Source organism: Nyctereutes procyonoides, unplaced genomic scaffold (genome assembly GCF_905146905.1).
Source record: "Nyctereutes procyonoides isolate TBG_1078 unplaced genomic scaffold, NYPRO_anot_genome, whole genome shotgun sequence".
NCBI classification, from domain to species: domain Eukaryota; kingdom Metazoa; phylum Chordata; class Mammalia; order Carnivora; family Canidae; genus Nyctereutes; species Nyctereutes procyonoides.
The window spans coordinates 21,176,312-21,197,551 of record NW_026575037.1 but is presented as its reverse complement, the minus strand read 5'-3'; the positions used below and the strand labels follow the sequence as shown (position 1 = coordinate 21,197,551).

The 21,240-nt window shown below is 55.3% G+C and overlaps 1 protein-coding gene across 1 annotated transcript; it reads right to left on the bottom strand.

Moving 5' to 3' along the window:
- Window positions 1-10,743: 10,743 nt before the first annotated feature.
- FCAMR (Fc alpha and mu receptor) lies at window positions 10,744-19,276 on the bottom strand. The gene is made up of 6 exons (XM_055319178.1): window positions 19,222-19,276; window positions 17,275-17,418; window positions 13,977-14,315; window positions 12,366-13,107; window positions 11,583-11,701; window positions 10,744-10,925 (listed from the first exon to the last, which is right to left on the bottom strand). The coding sequence occupies exons 1-6, from the start codon at window positions 19,253-19,255 to the stop codon at window positions 10,744-10,746; spliced, it is 1,560 nt and encodes a 519-aa protein (XP_055175153.1). The 5' UTR covers window positions 19,256-19,276.
- Between the last annotated feature and the right edge of the window lie 1,964 nt (window positions 19,277-21,240).

The window sequence follows — 21,240 nt, the reverse complement described above, 5'->3', positions numbered from 1 at the left end:
TTAAAGGGACACTCTCCCCGAGGCCTGGCGGCCGGCCAGGGCCACGTGACTCTCACAGATCCCTTGCTTTCCTTTCCTTTCGGCTTTTCTGACGGGTTCCATTTGCTCCCCTTGACCTTGGGGAGGCCGTTCCCAGGGAACCCTCCATCACTGCAGGATGCAAGACAGAGTATCAAGCATGAAGAGCCTATTCCGCCTTTTTCTAGCTGCAAGATCCTAGGCAAGTCACCTTTATATATATATATATATATTTTTTTTTTTTTTCACTGAAAAATGGGATAGTAATCCCAAACCTGCAGGTCGAGGGTGTAACCAGATATTAGATGTAAACCCCTGGTCCAGGTGTGGTATGAGGTTCCTGTGCAGGTGATGGGGCACAGGTGGCAGGAATGGCTCGCAGTCCCTGGCCTCATGTCCCCCCCCCCAGTCGGGAACCCTCCACTTCCTGGGGTATTTCGCCCGGAGGTCTTCTCTTCATACATCTTCTGAAGAGCCCCCCACTTTACCAGCCCCAGTGCTTCCGGGAACGCGTGGGACTGTGGCTCTTCCCACTTCGCTCCCTATGCAGGTTAGAGACAGGCTGCTTCTGGGCTCGCCTGCAAATGGTGGACCTTAGAGTCCCGTTGGGACCCGGGCTCTGGGCCACAGCAAAGTCGGTGTTGGTGTCCCGAGCTGGGGCAGGGGGTGGAGGGGATCCTCCTTCTCTCTGTCAGTGAGTCCTCGGTTGTCTCCCCGACGTGATCCGGTTAGGCCTCCCAGAGGTGCCCCAGATGCTCTTAGCAGCCCCATGTCACACCAGTGAAGCCCACTCCCCAACACACACACACGTGTGCCCCCGCACCCCTCGACACACACCAGCTCCCGCACCGTCCCGCCTCATCCTACCTGTGCAGGATGCCCCAGGCTCTCCCTCCAGCACCCTGCAGGCCGCAGCCCAGAAGGGGAAGGAGGAAAGGAGAAATAGAGTCCCAGAGAAACACAGGCGGTCAGAGCCCCGGGTCTTATTTTAGCTCACCCCTCCCTCGGGAGTGGATGTTAACCTGCAACCCTACAGCCGATGGCAAGACTAGAAATTGTATTTTCGAGCACGGAGCTTGATTTCAGACCCTTCAGCGCACGGTCTGACTAATGTAAGAAAATAAAATTCCTTAGTCACTCCCGGGCAAGCTCGGTCCAGTTCAACGAGCTCCGGGTCGTTGTCACCTGACTCCCGATTCAAAGCTGAGTCTTGACTGGGACTCAGTTTCCCTTTCGTCTCCCTTCTCTCCTCTGGTTCTGTTAAGTCTGGGGTGAGTGGGGCAGGGGCAAGGGGGTGGCTCTACGTCGCTGTCGGGGCTCTAAGAAGGAATGTCCGATTATTCTGACCCGGCTCTGTCGCGGTTCTACGCTGGCTTCCTGCTGGGGCACGAACAGCCCTGTGCTCTGAGATGTGACTCGGACTGCTGGTCAGTGGCCCTGGGCCCCGCTCATCCTGAGACTCCCTGTGGTCCACTCCGTGCCGCCCTTGTCCCTACTTCTGGGCTCCTTCGTGTAGGACTTTTGCCATCTCCCAGCCCTCCGTTGCCTTTCAGGTGGATGCCGGGGCCTGGGGCTGGCCTGCACCCTCCCGATGCCATGGGGGGCCCTGTGCAGCAGGCCTCGTGCTCCCCTGGCTCCCCCTGGCCACTGTCGGCATGTAAGTGGAGCAGCAGCGCGAGTGGGCAAGACTGTGGACCCCTGGCCGTGCTCACAGGACAAGCAAGGCGCAGGTCCCCGGCTCTGGCGCCTCCCAACCACTCGGGATACCTCCACCCCTGTCCATCTCCAGACCCCAGAAAGGCCCCACTGTGGGACGTGGGGGGGGCACCCAGGTGCACAGTGGCTGGGCAGTCTATCTCCGGGCCGCCTGGCAGCGGGCACATGGGAGGGGAGATGGGGGTGGTGGGGGCACAGGGCTCGGGCAAGCCTGGCCTGCCAGGTGGCAGCTCCTTCCACAAGCCCCCCTTCTTGCGCTTCTCTCCTTCCAGACCCAGTCGGCAGGTAGCCGGCTGTTCTCTTGGTTCTCCTTAACTCACTTTCCCAAGCAGAGGATGACTCGGATCTCGTCGTGTGGACTGGAGCAGGGGGCACAGGAGGCCCCCTGGGTGCTAGGGCCGAAACGTGGTCAATGCTTGCAGGGCTGGGGGAGGCACCCCCAGGAAATGGTCCTCTCTGGCTGCCTTGGAGACCCCAGATCCCCCCACCCAACCCCTGGTTCTTTGTGCTGTACTGGGGAGAATAGGTCACGTCCTGGTGCGTGCTCCCAGGAGTCCCCAAAACTGTCTTGGCAGACCGTGTCAGGCACACACACACGTGTGCACAGCCCACCTGGCCTACCGATCCAGCTCTGGGCAAAGAGAAAACCAGAAGTAGAACCTAGGGAAGAGTTGGGAAGTCGAAACCCTGCATCTTATTTTGGGCTCAGCCACATGCTGGTGGTGTGATTGGAGCTCCCCAACTTCCCCTCTGGCGCTGTGGCTTCCCCATCAGGAACTCGGTGGCCCTAAAGCATAACCCCCCTGCCTCCCCGTCCTGCGTGGGGAAGGACTGGCCAGGAGGGGCCAACGGCCCAGCTCAGCACTAACGACGATGAGAGCAGTAATCGCACCTTCTGAAACTCGCGTCACATCATGTGCTTTAAACTACCCCCCCTCCCCCGTGAAATAATAACACGAGAAGAATATACCAATAATGAGAACTAGGGCTTCTCGTCTGAAGGGACTCAGCAGGAGCGCTGGTCTGGGCTCGGAACACACGTGTCCCGGCTCGGGCTCTGCCTCTGACTTGCCAAGTGACCTTGGCCACGTTGCTTCCTCCTCTAGGCCCGCAGTTGTTTCCTCTGCTAAATGGGAGGACTGGGCCACGTGGTCCTCAAGGCTTCTGCAGTCCTGGGAGTCTGGGCTCGGCTGAGCACGGCCTCTGATTCCCGGGGCTGCTCTAACACATCGCTGTAGCTCCGGCCGCTTGAAACCGCAGAAACGTGCTCTCGGTTCTGGAGACCCAAAGTCGGAATCACGGTGGACAGAGCTGTGCTCCCACCGGAGGCTCTGGGGGAGAAGCTCCCCACTCCCACCTCCCCCGCTTCCGGCTGCTGTGGGATCCCCAGGGCAGCCTTTGGCTCCTGGCTGTATCACCCCAGTCTTGTTCTTGTGCTCACGTTGCCTTCCGCGTGTGGCCCCAGCTGTTTCTCTGCTCTCTCTTACAAGGACACTTGTGATGGTGTGTAGGGTCCATACGGATAATGACCTCCTCATCTCAAGTCCCTAGACTGAATCACATCTGCAAAGACCCTTTTCCCAAATAAGGTAACATTTACAGATTCCAGGGATCAGGGGGGTGACCGTGTCTTTGGGGGGCCACTTTGGAGCCTACTGCAAGCATCTACCGTGCCCATGACCAGTTTGGGTGAGGTCCAGGGAGATTCCAGAAGTGTGTATCCGTGTCCTCCAAGGCTGTATGCTCTGAGGAGGCACGACCCCACACACTGCTGCCAAGGAGCAACACCAGCTGGGCGGTAGCCAGCATGGAGAGGCAGGGCCGGCTTGGGGATAGCTCACGGGACCCAGAATGCCGGCTTCATATCCAAGCCCTGCCACCTGCTGACCCCAGGGGACCCTCGACAAGTTCCATAGGGTCTCTGGACCTTCGTTTTCTCATGTATAAAACGGGGCGAATTACACTTACCCTGTGTATTTGTTACAAATACTAAGTATATTTATTATGTGCAGGGGCTGGCATCACGTAGGTGCTGAGGATTCAGCTTCAAACGAATGGGGCAGCCTAGGCTCTCAGAACAAAGAGTGGCTCCCGCTGATCGAGGAGGAACCAAGGGCAGAGAAGTGGCATGATTTGCCCACGTTGCCCCGATGAGGCAATGACATAGACCGGTCAAGCACCAGGGTCCTCCAGCATTAGGAAGTTTCTTCCACTTCCCAAAGCCTCTACTCTCCAGATGAATCTTTTGAATTGTGCTTCCACGGGCGGCAACAGACTTCGATTTGCACCTTCAGTGCATTCAGGGAAGACTGGAGAGGACCAAGGATAGAGGCCTGTGCAGGTCCAACCCTACGGGCTGGTGTCATCAGCTGGATGCTCCAAGTCCCTGGGTTGACCCCGCTACCCGTAGAGAAAGGGAGGCCCAAGCTGTGGGCTCCTTCACCAGACGTCCCCTGCTCTCCTGGCATTCTGGTGTCCCTCGCTGCGGATGGCGCTTATGAACGCAGCATTTGCCAGCCCAGCGAGATAAGAGCGGACAGATGAAGCAGCCTATCACTGCTGTTTACTGCCCATTCTCTGCTCCCATGTGCAGATCTTTGGCTGAGTCAATGTTTAACCCCATCTGGAGTCAATGTTTAATCCCAGGCCAGCCAGCGCCAAAATCCGGCATTCCTCAGCAAACCAATCATACAGAGTCATTTCAATGTCAATCACTGAAAAATAGAATTGTGGCAGTGAATCCTCCAAAGCTAAACATCAAGCCCCTCTCCCCCTCTTTGGGATTGTCATGTCTAAGCAGCCCTCCCCTCACCAGCAGCAGGTAACATTCTGGCAATTCCTGGGCCTAGCTGTCCTCGATGGGCAGGAACACAGCATGTGCTCTTCCTGTCCTGGGCGGCTCCCCCCACCTGTCCTAAGCCCCAGGATAGGGACTATTGGTGCTTAGCTGAGTGCTGCTGGCTGGGAGGGTGGGCCCTAGTGTGGTTGTGCCAGGAGTCCCACTGTGGAAGTGGGCGCTCCAATAGTCTAGTTGGTTGGGCTCAGGTAGGCTTTGGGGGAGTTCTCGAGCCCAGACGTATGTTCAGAGGCCTGAGCCTCTTCCCAGGTGAGCTTCCCTGTTAGAGAGTAGGTGGGGTGGGGGGGAGGAGATTAGCTATAAATACTCTGTATTTGCCTGGCTATTGGGTGATTTCATAGAGGCTCCCCAACGCTGTTCTTAAGGAGCTGGGAGCATGACATCTGTGGCCAGCGTCATGTCAATGGCAAGAACAACCTCTGTGAGGGACAAGCCGGAGGATGGCCAGCTGGGTGGTGGATACGTGGAGAGCGGGAAGGAAGGTGGTTCTGGTCACTGGAGAGTGTTGGGGAAAGCAGCTTCCTGCACAAAATACGCATGAGAGCCTCAGAGCTCTTCTTTCTCCTATGCACACTCACTGAGCCACCTCTTTCTCCCTGACTACCTGCCTCCCTGTGTCGTGGCCCAGATGTCCAACCCCTCACCTGTTTCCCTAATTCTGTTCACTCCCAATCAGAGAGTGAAAACAACATTTCCTCAGAGGCTCCTGGGGCAGGGAAGGGGGGGTGTCTTCATCATTTGGGTGGTGGGGCAATGAAGGCAGAAACTCTAGTCGGAGGGTCTTGCCCCGAGGAACCTGCTGTGAAGAGCAAGGGGTAGTGAAGCCGGGTGGAAAGTTGGCCGTGGTCCAAAGGCTGTCTCAGTTTCCCCGGGGCCAATCCCAGGGCCCCGGAGACTTTCATTCTCTGCTTCTGAGAGGCAGGAACAAATGAACAAATCTTTTCAGAGGTTACCAAACTGCTCTCACTGCTCTCTTGGCCTCTCCCACCTCCAGACCCTGGCCAGGGAGGGGCGGAAGGAGGAAGATTTTTAGAGCAGACATCCAAAGTCAACAGGCAGAGTGTCAGGTAACAGGGCCCAGCCCCTCTCATAAGCCACTGGGGTCCTCCTGTGGACTTGCAGTTTCCTTGTTCCTGGTCCGAGCCTGGCCTTCAGCCCACCGTTTGCCTGTCAGACGGCCACTGGAAAAATATCCTCGGAGATCCCCTGCAGCCCATGCCCGTCGGAGCCTTAACATTCCCATCTGTGCAATGGTGTACAATCCGCTTTTTTCTGGTGCTGTATACCATGATTAATTTTGAGTTGTCTGCGCTGCACAGGTGGTGTAGTGTGCTGGCAAAATGAAGAGTTTAGGCCCGTTGCATTCACTCACCAGTCTGTCCTTCCAATGCCAGGCTCTGAAGAAGCAAAACTCCCCGATGTCCTCTCCCTGAACTCTCTTGTCCAAAGTGCAACGTCTACACTTGCGGGGCAACTTGGAAAATGCCTTTGGTCATGGTAGTCCGGGCTCTCCTCCTCTTAGCTAAGATACTCAGGGTTGGGGAGGCAGGAATTTACAACATTAGGGAGAGAAGTGGCCCTTTTTTGACCTTCTAGACTCAGAGCAGAGCTGATAGATCTAGATCAAGTCAGCAAATAAGCAAAGGTTGGGAACTCGGACAGAGGTTAGAAACGGTGGAACACAGAAGACGCCAGACGCTAACCAAGGAATGTGTGTCTTCAATAAAATGGGACCAGGCGGGGAAATAATGGCCCTACTGGCCTCGTGCCTCAGTGCCCCTGATTTCTACATGCTTCCAGAAGTGTGGCATAGCGTCCCTTCCTGCCTCTCTGCTGGGCTTCAGCCGACCCCTCGGAGAGCAGGTAGCGGGGTGACCGTTCATCCTCCTGCTGATAGTGAAGGGAGCACGCCAGAAGGCCAGCACCCGAGAGCCAAGTTGCATCCCTTACTGGGGAGGGGAGAGCTTGGTGGTGCTGGACCCTGCCAGAGGGCCAGATTTCCTTGTGTGTCGAATCTCCATTTCCATTCAACATTTGTCAAGCTCTTAGCCCTGGAGTATCCATCCCAGTGGAAAATAATCCCACGATTCACGTCTACTTGGCTGAAGTGCCTTACAGATCATTCCATGGAAATACTTTCCTCTTTGTGTCTGACTGAAACTGGTTTTAAGCTGATTCTGAATTTCCCAGACCACACTGGCCGCTGGAGGAGAGGAAGAAACCCCCCAAAATCTTAGTGGAGAACAGTGACAAGTTGGGGGGAGGAGGGGGTCAAGCATTTGCCCCGGGTCACCTGCGATGGATAGATATCCTCGCAAGGAGTTAAGGATCTGAGCTCTATTAGCACAAGGCCGGTGAGACCTCGGGGTAGTGACCAAATATTTAGCTCTCAGTTCCAGCTCCCTGAACTTTTATACTTCATTTAGCCAGAATAGGAATAAGCCAGTTGGGTGACCAAAGAAAACAAGTTACTGGAAATGATTATAAAACCTTCTACACACAGGCGTAACAGAGGAAAACAAAGAAGGCTCTAGAACGTTAAACAGGAAAGGACCTGATCAGATGCCAGGGCATAGACCCAAGTGTGGAGGAAGAGGGCAGTGTGGGGGTCAAGGATTTAACCATGGAGGTAGACGGCTTTGTGTTCAGTTCTTGGCTTGCCCTCTCCCTAGGAGCGTAACTGGCTTCAGTGTTTGCACGTGTAAAGCGAGAATCATCAGACCTGCCTGATGGAAATGCTGCGTCCAATGCAATGTGAAAACCGAGGGTAGGGGCTGCTGTGTGGAGCTGCTAAAGCAAGAAGCCGCAGCATGAAGAGTTGCGCCCTTGCAGGGAGGATCTGTTCGATCTCAAGAAAGTCCGTGCTCCCTGCATCTTGGATTAGAAATCTCCATGGAGAAGGACAAACATTATATGGTCTCATTCATTTTGGGAATATAAAAAATAGTGACAGGGAATAAAGGGGAAAGGAGAAAAAAATGAGTGGGAAATATCAGAGAGGGAGACAGAACATGAGAGACTCCACTCTGGGAAACGCACTAGGGGTGGGGGAAGGGGAGGTGGGCGGGGGGTGGGGTGACTGGGTGACGGGCACTGAGGGGGGCACTTGATGGGATGAGCACTGCGTGTTATTCTATACGTTGGCAAATTGAACACCAATAAAAAATAAAATTTTCCCCCAGCCTTCAAAAAAAAAAAAAAGAAAGAAAGAAATCTCCATGGAGACTTCCCTCATTGCAACCTAGTGATGGATGTTTCCCCTGCCCCGTGTGACAGTGATGCGACTAGCCTGCTAGCTGGGGATAGAAAATGAAAAATAAAAATAAAAAAATGAAAATGAAAAAAAAAAAAAGAAAATGAAAATGAAAAACAAATCACGGACAATCCCAAGTTGGTCTACTTCGTCTGTTTGACTCCTGCCCCACTCCAGGCACCAGTTAGGCCATAAAGGAGAGCTGTAAAGACTTGGGCTGCCCCCATTTCCTTCCAGGGGAGAGTTTGATTCACATCTTATCTCTGCCCAGCTCCCAACCGTAGGCCCTGAGACTCTAATCTTGGCTCTGCTCTGACGCTTTGAACTTGTACTGGCTCTTCCTCCTGGCAGGCCTCAGCTTCCCTAATGCACCCTGACGTGGCAGCCGGTTCTACTTCCAGAAGTCACCCCTGACTCCGGCCACTTGGGCAACACCCTTGCCAGGTGGGTCCCCTCCTTCCCCAGGATGAGATAGTCGGGCGGGCACCCTAGCTGCTGGACCCCAAGAGAAAGTGTTACAGGACTCGGGGGGAAGGAGAGGTCCCCGAGAAGGGTAGTCAGGGGGAGGCAGGGAAGCTTATGAGGAAGAGTGGGGTCTGATCCTTGACACGAGAGCGGGAACAGAAGGTCTTGTATGCTCTTGTGGCTTAGTTCAGGGATCGGGATTGGCAAATCATGGCTCTAGAGCCAGATCCAGCCTGACACCTGTCTCTGTAAGTAAAACCGTGTTGGCTCCCAGCCAGAGTCCTTCCTTCACGTGTTGCCCCTGGTTGCTTTGGTGCTACGTCGGCGGAGCTGCGTAGCTGCGACAGAGGCTGCTTGTTCTACAAAGTCTAAAGTATTTACCATCAGGTCCTCTACGCAAAAAAGTTTGCAGGCCCCTGCTCTCAGTGCACCCAGCTTTCCCAAACAGAGCGATCTGAGGAACCCGGTCCGGTGAGGTTGCTTCACCAAGACGGGGGAAACAGTCTTGGTGCCTCCACACCCCAGGGCTAGTCACGGTGCCCCGTAGTGTATTAGGGCCTCCAAAAAATCATACACAGAAGAACCTTTTTACTGTTCAACAAGCATGTCCCAAACCTGTTTGATCTCCCGAAACTTTTTTTTTTTTTTTTTACCTCTTCACAATCTTGAGAAGCTAGCATTCTGTGGACGCCCCTGGTAAACACTAGTTGGGTGGAATGACCCTGTACCGCCTGAGTTCTCAGCCTGACCCTGCCTCTAATGGGCCAAGTGACCTTGGCTGTATTACATACACCCCGGGGCCAGCTTCCTCATTGGTTGAATGCGGTAGTGTGGCTGTCCTATCTCGGCCTCTTGCAGGTTTTTCGGGTAGGTCACTGCGATAGCGTTCATGAAAACGATCTGGAGCAAGATGACTGTGGTGTCATTGATTTTTTTTTTTATTTTTTATTAGTTTGGCTTCGATACACTGTTTAGCAATGGCAAAGTGAGGAAAGCACAAGATCAAGGTTATGAGGTCCCTTTTCTGATCCTTGCTCAAGTACCCACTGGGTTTAACCAAATTCTTTTCCCCACAGGGCCTCAGTTACTTCCCCTAGACTCTAAGGATCTATTAGCTCTGAAAGTCTACATTTCCATTTGGCTAGATACATTCAATGCCCCCCACCCCTTATCCAAAAAAATGGGGTCTCTCTCACCAACCTTAAAGACCAAACCGCCATGATTTTCTGGGGACAGTGTCTGTGCTCAGTACCAGCTGCGAGGAGGTATTAATGAAGGGTTTCTACTGTGGCTGACAGCATGGGAGGAGGCAGGGCTGATTCTTCTGGAAAATGTCGACCCGACAATTCTCAACTCGATATCAGAGTCTTTCTTCTCTTTCTCTTCCAAGCCTCAAAGGCTGCTTTGCCCAAACATGAAGCTCAGACAGCTGATTAACAGATTTGACAAAATAAAAGAGCCGTGGGACCAAGGGTAGAGGGCAAGTTCCCCAATAGGCATGGGATGAAGTGGTCATAAAGCAGAATCCACATAAAATTCCTTCTGGCCACCTTCTCTGTTAACACCTCCCTCCCCCTAAAATGACCATATCTCAGCTTTATCAACAGTCCTTGATATCAAAGATTTATAAGCAGTTGAACAAGTGGAGCTTTATGAACAAGGTGAGGATCTACTGAAAAACACCCTCCTCATCCATGAATTTAGGAAAACCCCAGAAAATCTTGCCTGGGTCAAAAGGTCTAGAGCATAATGAGTGAGGGCTCCTGGGAAGGAATGATTTGAGGAATGGGGGTTGTTCTTTTTGGTTTCCATGGAGAAAGCACCTGCTGGTGGAGTCAACCAGGGGAACTTCCAAGTGGGGGGGGGGCGCTCAGAGTATCTCAGAGGCCCCTGAGCCCATGCCCTCCGGTCAGCCCTTCAGTCACAAATATTTACTGGGACCCCCCCCACTGACTTGGAAGTTGTCTGGGGACACAGTGAGGCGGATCCAACATGATTACTGCTCTAAAGGAGCTTAGGATGTACTTGAGAAGGCAGCCTCGTGTACATGAATATGATTAAATGTGTGCAGCAGGTCGAGTGCTAACAGACCTCAAGAAAGAGGGCAGCTAGCGAGGGCTAGGAGTGATGCCTAAGATGTCACAGCAATTGGCAGCCTCTTCTATTATCAAATCCCCAGGTATGGAAATCCCACTTTCCCAGGGGACCTCCACCAGGGTTTAATAAATCCTTTCTTGAAGCCTCTTTTGAGTCAAGCATCACCTTTGGCTGCGGGAAATGCTCGACCTTCCTAGGCCCAGGGATGGCTAGCCCCTGCCTCCCCAGATGACGCCCCAGCTCCATTAGCTCCCCTTCATGCAGGTGGAGGAAGGATGAGAAAAGGCTGAAGTTACGGTGTTTGGTCCTGGTTCTCCTCCCATGGTGACTGAGCTGCTTACTCTTCTATTCCCCGGGGTCCGGGGTGCCTCTCCGGGACTGTCAGACTGGCCTGGGGAGGACAGTCACCCCGGAGCATCCTCCTTTCTATGAGAGGCAGCTGGTCTGGCTGGAGGCTCAGTTCCAGGAAATATGTCATCTGAATCAAGGTGACCCCTGCAGTCCTCTCTGTCTCCTGAGCTGCACACATACAGAGGATGCTGTGAGGGGACTGGGGACTGAATTTGATTCCCTGGGAACCCCGGCCCCCAACCCCCACAGACTTTGGGAAACTCCTGACACCAGAAGAGTTGCAATTGAACCCTTAGATTGAAAGGGGTTGGGCCAGACCTTTGGGGTCCTGGGTGTGATCAACTTAGCCTCTTGCACTTGCTCCCAGAAATCTCACCCTCTCTTCAGAAGCGCTAAACACCATGGAGCCCTCATTTTTACGAGCATTTAAAACTGGGCTGGAAGAGAAGCCCAGCTAGACGGTGTAGGGGGCGCAAGTGCCGTCTGCTCCCGCATCTGATCCCGCATCTGATCCCAGCCCTGCTGCTACCTGCTGCTGGGATTGCTCTTGTGGCACGCATGCCTACCGGTAGCATATGTCTTGCCATCCCCTGAAGAGCTTCTCCTTCAGCCCTGGGCGGTCGCTGAGGCATACGTACAGAGATGGTTTCCCCATTTTATTGATAAACCAGGAGTGGTTCGATGGCTCAGAAGAGAATTTAGCATTTCTACATCCAGAGGTCCTGGCATCAACCCTGACCCCACCCAGTCCCGAGGTGTCAGATGGGAACAAGCACTCCCTGCACCCCCACCCCCACCCTGGGGGGCTACTGCAACTCAACTCACTCATCCTCTTTCTCTGGAGCTTCTTTTGCAGTAGGCCAAGAGCCACAAGCGTAACGGGGAACAGCATAGATACCGGAATCAGGATCCAAGAAGATTTGTTTTTCTCTCCTGGAGTAGCGCTGGAGTAGATGTAGCCGGTGGCGGGGGGGGGGGGGGGGGGGAGATGTGGAAAGAGCACAGGGGAGTGGAGGTTGGAGTTGGACGGGAGACTGAAGGGCATTTGACCCTCGCCGCTCACTTTACAGGTGAGAAGCTGAGGTGGGGGAGGTGGGCTGCCCTCATTCCCACAGCAGGTTAGTAGAAGAGCTGGGACCAGAACCCCGCCCTCAGGTTCCCAAGCCCTGCATCCCTGTCACTACTGTCTGCCCTGCCGGGGTACAGGCCCCACCATGTGCCCCAGTGGGAAACCGCTGAGTGAGTCAGGGAATCTACCCTGGGCATTTGGCTCCACCACAATCTTTCCTTGTGGCTTCAGCAAGGACCTCCCATGTCTAGATTTTTTTGTTCCTCATCTTTTAAAAAAGTCCCAAAGGTTCCACCTAAATAGTCTGTTTTCCTAATGTTTATATTTTACTTGAGAACCACATGACAATACTCGGGGTTTCTTAGCAAGGACCCTTGAACAGGCAAGGGAGGGTCTGCGATTTTGATGGTCCTTGCCCTTCGCTGTCCTGGGCTTACAAAGAGGAGTGAGCAGATGGAGGGGGGCACAGAGGTCAGGCCACAGAGGAGCATGCAGAAAGTGGGGCAGGGCACAGCCGAGACGAGGGTCTGGGAGTTTACCTCTTCATGGGGGACCCCTTGCCCAAGGGCCTCATGGACCCAGCAGCTGGGGCCTGGCTCGGTGTGGCTTGGGGATCGCTGTCTCCTGCAGGCCTGTCTAGGTCCCCTTGGGTGGCTCCTTGCTCGGATGCCATCTCTCTGCTGGTGGGTCCCAGGGTCCACACACCTGCAGCTGGAGCAGTTCCTTCAATGGAGCCCAGGGCTTGTGGCTCAGAAACAGTTGTTGCTTCTCGAAGGATTCCCTGCACCCATTTATCGGAGACCAGAGTTGATGGCCTACTGGTCCCTGTGACCTTCGCAGCTACATCCGGGGCTGTTCTGACCCTCTCTGTTTCTTCCTCTGCTCCATCGGCCTCAGTAGTTGTCTCCCCCCATTCCTCGCTGGGCCGAGCCCTGTTGGCTACCGAGCCTCTGGGGTCCCACACCCAAACATCTTCTGTTGTATCGGACACGCCTCCGATCGCTGAAGCCGGACTCTCTGGAATGGGGACCGTTGCCCAGACGGAGGCTGCTCCCTGGCTGCCCGTCCCTAGAGCTCCTGCCCCCGTTGTTCCCAGGGTCTGCCTTCCCTCAGCTGTTGTTTCTGGAGTCCCAGCAACTCCGGCCCATCCTGTCCCCTGTCTTCCTATGGTCTGGGTGGCTCCCGGGGTGCGTCTGTTGGCCGCTGGTGATGCTGTTCCAAAGGATCCCGTGACGAGCTCAGTGGCAGCCGGAGTGGCCGTGGGGATGGAGCCGGAAGGGCCTGCGAACGGCAGGGGGACACCCCATGGGAAGGCTACCCCGGCTGCCCACAGGAGTCACCGAAGGGCGCCAGGCCTAACGTGTTCACTCCGAGGAACGCGGCCTCACGAAGCAACAGCCTTTGCTCAATATGTGGGATAGGATAAAAAAAATTAGGGAAAACCAGGTGTCTTCTCTAGCCTGTTGCAAACATTGACGTGCTTTGGTCCTTCCTCCTCGTGTGGTGCCCACACACGCCCTCCCGAGCCGTCCGGCAGCCCCTGGGCCCCAGCCCGCCACGTGGGGCTCTCGCCAGATGCTTAGGCAAGTGCGGTCCCAGGCACTGCCCCCTCCCTGCCATGCCCCCTCCCGGGGGCTGCCACCGCCTGGGCGCCTTTCCGTGGACCCTGGGTTCCCAGCTCCAGGTCACTTCTCTGGAACCTTCCACGCAGAGCATGGACCTGGGAGGCGCCAGACGTCTGCTCAGGGGCTCGGTCTCAGGAAGAGCCTCTTCCGTGCTCGTGTCTCACCTGCTCTGCTTGTCTGAACAAAGAGACATCGTGAGCCCAAGCGGCCGAATTATCCGATTCACTCCCTTCTCGAGTCCTGTCCAAATACGCCTGCCACGAGCCGTGGGGGAGCTCGGGTGGGATGGCCCCCCTGCGTTCCGCTGGGAAGGGTTTCTCAATATCTACCTTCCTTCTGAAGGTGATTTCTCTCTGAAATGAAAGCCTGCTTCCTAGAGGTCTTGCCTTACCCCCAGCTTTTCCTCATCACCCCCCCCCCGGGGTGCGGGGGCAAAGCCCTCTTGGACCCGTGCAGTGTCTCCTGCACCTGCACCTTCCCTGCACTCTCTCCACCGGACTTGACCCGCCAGCCGTGAGCGCGTACCTGCGGAGATGGTCAGGTTCATGCTAAAGAAGAACATGTTGTTCGTGTTTCCAATGCCACAGCGGTAGCGCCCCACGTCATCCGGGGACAGCTGGGCCAGCGTCACCACAAACAAGCTTCTCCGCGGGAAGTCAGCGAGAGCCACGCGGCCGCGGTAGCGCAGGTGAGTGTAGCGGGTGGTGGACACGATGGTGTGGCAGATGTGTGTCACGGGGCTTAGGCGACACCAGTACTTCCTGTCGTGCATGTTGATGGTCAAGGGGGCATAGTGGCACCGGATGGTGACAGCTCCCCCAGGCTCCCCGGACACCAGCCTTGGGCCCTTCAATGCACCTGCAGCTGCAGGCAGAGAGAGGGGGAAAAAGTCAGAGGAAAGGGGGCGTTGAGAGTGGTCACCGTTTGGGGAGTCACGAGCTCCGCGCTCTGCCGGGATGAGGGGACAGGTTGGAAAATGGCCTCATGAAAGTGAAGAAAGAAGAATCAATATGGACATGTCAGAGCTTAGCCCCTGGGTCCGGAGCACCCCAAGATATGGAATGGAGCTGCATCCAAGGCCCCATCTGAGACACAGAAATGCAAGGATACTCTTACCAGCTATTAGCCAGCACCTGTCCTGTGCCAGGTGCCAGGTGTGGTCACACAAGTCCACCCAGAGCCTGCGGCAACATGTGCAGGTCTGTGGTGGGTTTGCGGGACCGCAGAAGAGAGAGGGTACGCAGGTAAGGGAGGCTGGGGCGCTTTCCTCTGAGAGGGGAGGGTGCCCTACACACAAGAATCCAGGTCCCCCTGGTGGGGGGCCGTCCCCAGACCCAGGATCGAAAAATGTTCGCTCCCGGCACTCTTCTGTAGAAATGTCACCATCACCTGCCCCCATCAAAGCGCAGACTGGGACCATGTCTGCTCTGGCAAGTGGCATAAATCACGCCTGACCCAGGCTGCGGCCTGTCTACCGAATGGCACGAACTTGACCCGGTGCGGGCAGAAGCAAAGCTTGTCCTTTCACTGTCTCTTCATATTGGCTCCGCTCCTTCACGCATCTCAGGCATCCTTTTGGGGACAGTAGGTTCTGTGGTCTCACCCGGAGAGGAAAAAGTCTGGTCCGGCCGAGAATGGCATCTCCAGGGCAGTGCAATGACCGGTTGCAACTCCAAGCTCTCCGCGCTCCTCCTTCCTCTGTTCAAAATCGCGGTGTAGGCCCCTCGGGGATCGCATACGGAGGGGCATAGGGGAAGGTGGGGGACAGTTGTGGGCTGTTCGCCTTGCTCTCTGGGCACACGGATGTCCAGGGCCCTTCCTGGGACTTTGGCCTCCCAGACTTTCCCATGCTCTCTGGCTGCTGTTCCTTTCTTGTAAGAAGTGCCTGTCCTGCTGGCCTTTGGGCCTCCTCCACCTCCACCAAACCTATGGCTTCTGGCCACCCGCCCTTCCTTTTGTGGTCATGGTCCCTTCTGGGGGGCCTTTGTAGTGGAGTCCTCACGCCAGCTCTTTTCGTAGGTGCCACATTTGGTCACAGGAAGCATAGTTTTGTCCTGCTGTCCAGAGAAGCTGGGACATGGGACAGCGTGTTGCGTACCTTTCTACAAGTTTCCTTCTCTTGCTGGACTGAATGTGAAGGGGGAAGTAAGCCCTCCTGTCTGTCTCCTGGGGGTGGGGAGGGGGCAGGTGGAGGAGAGCACAACATGCTGACATCTGTCTCCAAAACAGCTCTTACAGGGAGTGTGGCCACCCTCTCAGGATTCCTCAGATGGCTGGGGGGGGGGGGGGCTGTTGCTCGCACAACCAGCTGTGCCATCTCTCCCCACAATCCTACACAGGCTGTTAAATATCTTGCTTTGGGATGTCGGTGCCTGGCATCTATCAATTTGTTCTATGTCTCTAGGGCCTCTGAAGCCAAGAAGGCTCGGTTTTTGTTTGTTTTTAAAGATTGTATTTATTTGACACAGAGAGAGAGAGAGAGAGCACGCACCATTAGGGGGAAGGGCAGAGAGAGGGAGAAGTAGGCTCCCCACCGAGCAGGGAGCCCGAATTGGGGCTCAATCCTGGGACCCCAAGATCATGACCCAAGTCGAAGGTAGACATTCAACCGACTGAGCTCCCCAGGCACCCCAAGAAGGCTCAGTTTAATATCTAAGCTTAATAATATCCTGTGGCCAGAACTGGCTACAGAATTGCAAAGCCCAGTGCAAAAGGGAAATGCAGGACCCCGCTGTTCGGAGGCTATTAACCCCCGTCCTTTATGGTAATAGCAGGGCAGTAAACCAGGGGTCTTCTGAGGCTGGAGCCCTTGTGATGCATAGGGCACGCGCTCACGGAGCTGGCCTGCCTGCTGCATGTCTTGAGGTCTAATTATAGGGAGACTCAAGGCCGTACGTGCCACGACTGTAGCAATGTTCTCACTGTAGTTTTAATTAAGTGACGTACGTCCAACTAGGCCACGATCAGTAAAGCTAAATGGCAATTTGTCATTGAGAGAATTTTCAGGATTACAAACAAGGACCGTCTTGGGACAGCGTGATGGGGCCCTGAGTAAGTGCTCACACCCTAAGCTTCGGGAATTCTTACGACCTACGGGGCGCACACACGAGAGCCTCTCTGCCCCATTAGTCAACAGGATGGGGCAGTCTGACTGCTCAGGAGAAAGCTGATTGAGAATCCTTAATGGGGGGCACCTGGTGGCTCAGATGGTAAAGCGTCTGTCTGCCTTCAGCTCAGGTCATGACCCCATGGTCCTGGGTTCGAGCCCCGTGTGTCGGGCACCCTGCTCAGCAGGGAGCCTGCTTCTCTGTCTGCCTCTGCAGCTCCCCCTGCTTATGGCCTCCCTGTCTCTCTCTCTGTCAAATAAATAAATAAAATATTTTGAAAAGGAATTCTAAATGAGCTCTCGCAATGAACATTTTTTTCTTTTATTAATACCAAATTGTCCTTGCCCTTGAGACTCATTTTATGGATTACTGATCAGTAGCTCTTAGTTATATGTAACTAATGTGTATGTATATATATTATATTATATATAATTTGGAATATATTTGGCAGGTATTCTAAGTAATTTGGAATTTTTTATTAGTCACCTGTGGGAATTAAGGAAAGGGCTAGCATTTTAGGATGAATGTGGTGCCCCCTAGGGTGCCCTGCGTTCATTCCCCCCATCATTTCCCTGCGGTTGTCTGTCTGTGGCTATGGCTCCCCCTGAGGAAGAGCGAGGGGGGCCGGCAGATGGAGGGAGGCCAGGGATTGGAGACAGACTTGGTCTGAGAGGGCAGGAGAGGTCTGAGGCAGGGCAGAGGGAGAGGGGTTGCACCTGCGATGGATGTCTCCTCCATCAGGCAGAGGGGCGAGAAAGGAGTGAGTGATTCATTAGCCCAGAGGTGGGCCCTGGAGGGGACAGGGCCATTCCGCAGGCATCTGAAATGGGGTCTTCTGTGTGGAGGGGTCAAAGCAGAACCTGGGGCAAAGGGAGGAGATGGACCATCAGGGGGCCTTCTAAGTTCACAAATGCACCCACGAGAGGCAGAGCCAGCTCTAAACTCCCTGCCAGGCCAGATTGCTGGAGGCCCCCCCATGGAGTAAGAGCTCCCTGCCTCCTGCCTCTCCTCCCTTTTTGCTCCTGTGACCCTACTGGGGTCCCAACATGGGGACGAGAGGGGAGAGAGGAACAGAGTAGACAGTCACCACGTCCCCTGCACTGCCTCCTGACCGCAGGCCTTGGGTGGATGAGGGGGCTTGTCTTTGAAGAAAGATTGAAGTCCCGACCAAAACATTTAACTACATCCTTTAAAGTATCAAATTCAGATTTGAGACCTAGAGGAATTAAGTCAGGACTCTTACCTACGTTAACTTGTTAGCAGAAAAATCACGGGCCTGCCTGAGTTTTCATTTGGGGGCAGGGGGATGCCTGCCTTCTACTGAGAAATTTTAAAGGGGGGCGCGCGGGAGATTGAAATAAAGAGATGGGATGATTATATCACAGAGAGTCCTCGCTCAAAATGAACCTTCGTTTCCTGAAAATTCTGATTTGTTTATAGGCCAAACATAATTATTAAACCTTTTTTTTTTGTATTACCAGAGCATTTTTTTATTCATTCATTCAATGGTTATTTGTTCAGCGTGTACTCAGGACTAGGTTTTAGGTACCAGACGCTCTGGGCAAACAGTCACTACATTTCTCAAGGGTTCCCCATTACCATTAAAACAAAATCTAGACACCAGGGGTGCCTGGGAGGCTCAGCAGTTGAGCATCTGCCTTTGGTTCAGGGGGTGGTGATCCTGGAGTCCCAGGATCGGGTCCCACATCCGGCTCCCCATGGGGAGCCTGCTTCTCCCTCTGCCTGTGCCTCTGCCTCTCTCTCTGTGTCTCTCATGAATAAATAAATAAAATCTAAAAAAAAAAAATCTAGACACCGCAGCACAGAGACAGGGCTAATGTGTCATCTGAGCCTTGATCTATCCAGCCTCCCCACACCAGCCTGCCAGGACCCGGAGGGCAAGGGCTGTCTTCCCCCCACTGTCGCTGTGGCTGGCGTGTCGTCGGCCCTCCGTGGATGTGTATTGACTAAACCAGTGGATGCAGAGATGTAATATCATCTACCCACCTAGCTTCTTAGTAGACTCAGCACTTTGGGGTGGGGCAGGTCTGCATCTCGAAGTCCCCAGTATTGGGCCTGGTGCTGTTTTTCTTTCTTTTTTTTTTTTTTTAAGGTTTTATTTATTTATTCATGATAGACAGAGAGAGAGAGAGAGAGGCAGAGACACAGGCAGAGGGAGAAGCAGGCTCCATGCAGGGAGCCCGATGCTGGACTCGATCCCAGGACTCCAGGATCAAGCCCTGGGCCAAAGGCAGGCGCCAAACCGCTGAGCCACCCGGGATCCCTGTTTTTCAAATGAGTGGGAACAAGCAGCGCACCTTCCATCTGTTGCCTTCATGCCCTGGACCCCTTATCTTGCAAACACAGCTGACTTTCAGTCAGCAATTTGAATAGAAGAGAGCAGAGACACTGGGAAATGTCAAAACAGTGATTATTCTGGGAATGACCAAAGCAGGCATATGCCCTCTCTGGGGAGCTCTTGCCTGTCTCATTCTCCCTGGAGCCAGACCTGACCACCCCCTGGATCTTGCATGGCCTGGGGTCCCAGGAGGGAAGGCCAGGGGTAGGCCCGGACTGCCGAGGGAGCTGCCGTGCATCCCTGCGGCCTGGAAGCCACGGGGCTGGTTTTGTAAGCTCTGAACAGGGCTGTGTTGGGGTCTCACCTTGCAATAGGCACACCATGAGGAGGACGGGCATTTTCCATCCTGCCCTCCGGTTGGTGACCTGCAAAGAAAGCACTATAGTTGAAGAAGCCTGAGGGGGACCAGTGAGAAGCTGGGGTGAGCAGCAGGGAGACCTGGGGTGAGCCCTCTCTCACTCCAGGACGTCCGCTGGCGCAGTGTGGTGCTGGGTGGGCCGTGCCTAACCAAGTGCAGGACGTGGACTCCACCGCACTCCGAAGCATGTGTGTTTGGCCTGGGGCCCCATCACCAGGCTCCAGTGTCCCTGCCCTTGGGGTCTCTGTGTTCAGCAGGGCGGGGGCTCCCTCTGTAGGATCCCAGCCCCTGCACCCACGCGGTGGAGCTGGGAATCCGGGGGAGCCTTGTGTCGCGGAAAGGCTACAGGCTTGCAGTTTGGACCCAGGCTGGGTGGTGGGGCCTCGCGGGCTGGGTTCCTGGCCCGGGGAACGAGCAAGTGCGTCAGGGGGCCGTTGTGCAACTGGAACTCGACTGTGCCAGGGGCGCGGGCAGTGTGCAGGGACCGAGCAGCTCCCGCCCCCCCCACCCCTTCTTTTTGGCCGAAGAAGAGCTGATTCCCTCAAGGGGAGCCTGCTGCTTTGCTGGCGGGGTGCCTCCGGTCAGTCACAAGGACTTAAACATTGGCTCACGGGACGAGCAATTGCACAAGGGCCCTAGTTCATTCCCTTTCTTCTCCAGGACTTCTAGAAAGCCCTCCCTGTCCCCTGGGCCAAAGCTGTGATCTCCCCCACCGGAGACTCGAGGGTGGGCCTGTGTGTGTCACCCCTCTACCCCACGGCTCTGGGACAGGAGGCCACAGGGTGTGGGGGCACCGCGGGCTCTCGGAGCGGGACTGACCACTCCTGCGACAGACGCCCTGCCCGTCCCCACCCGGTCGGCCTTCATCGCGTGCTGATTAGAAATGCCTGCTTCATCCGAGTTCCCCTAGGGTTTTCACGGTTGCTTTCTGACGGATCCCAAATCTGTGCTTGAAATCTATGTACTGCCTGCGGTTCTTGGGACCTAGAGGAAGGAAGGGAGGAAGGGAGGGAGGAAGGAGAGAGGAAGGGAGGAAGGAGGAAAGGAAGGGAAGGAGGGAGGAGAGAGGAAGGAAGGAAGGAAGGAAGGAAGGAAGGAAGGAAGGAAGGGAGGAAGGGAGGAAGGGGGAAGGAAGGGAGGAAGGGGGAAGGAAGGGAGGGAAGGAAGGAGGGAAGGAGGGTAGGAAGGAAGGAGGGAGGGAGGGTAGGAAGGAAGGAAGGGAAGGAGGGAGGAAGGGAGGGAGGGAGGAAGGGAGGAAGGGAGAGAGGAAGGGAGGAAGGGAGGGAGGAAGGAGAAAGGAAGGGAGGGAGGAAGGAGAGAGGAAGGGAGGAAGGGAGGGAGGGAGGGAGGGAGGGAGGGAGGAAAGAGGAAGGGAGGGAGGAAGGAGCAAAGGAGGGGAGGAAGGAAGGAGAGAGGAAGGGAGGAAGGGGGGAGGAAGGGAGGGAGGGAGGGAAGGAGGAGAGAGGAAGGGAGGAAGGAGAGAGGAAGGGAGGAAGGAAGGGAAGGAGGAGAGAGGAAGGGAGGAAGGAGAGAAGAAGGGAGGAAGGAAGGGAGGGAGGGAGGAGGGAGCTGGCTGTCCTGGGGTCCTTCCCCCTCTTGTCCCTACCTCACTAAGGTTGAGAACAGGTGCACATCAGCGGTCTGGCCCTGGCAGGGGACCGTCACCTCCCCAGGGCCCAGCCAGAGTCGGGGAGGAGGGGAGGGAATGGGGGGGAGGCCCTAAGGAGATGGGGCGGGGGTGGTGGTCGAGAGCAGGGGGGTCGCTGGAGACCTGGGCTGGCCCCGAGGGAGCCCCAAGGGGGCGGCCCTGGAAGAGGCCCCCGCCTGCCCGCGGGCTGCTGGCCGCCTGCCTCCCCGGCGGCCTCTGCCAGGTGTGCTGCCCTAATCTGCTGTTTGATTACCGCCCACCAAGCCCAGGTCCCTTGGAGCGAAGTTTTTCTAGCACGCTGGGTGCTGACTCGGCGG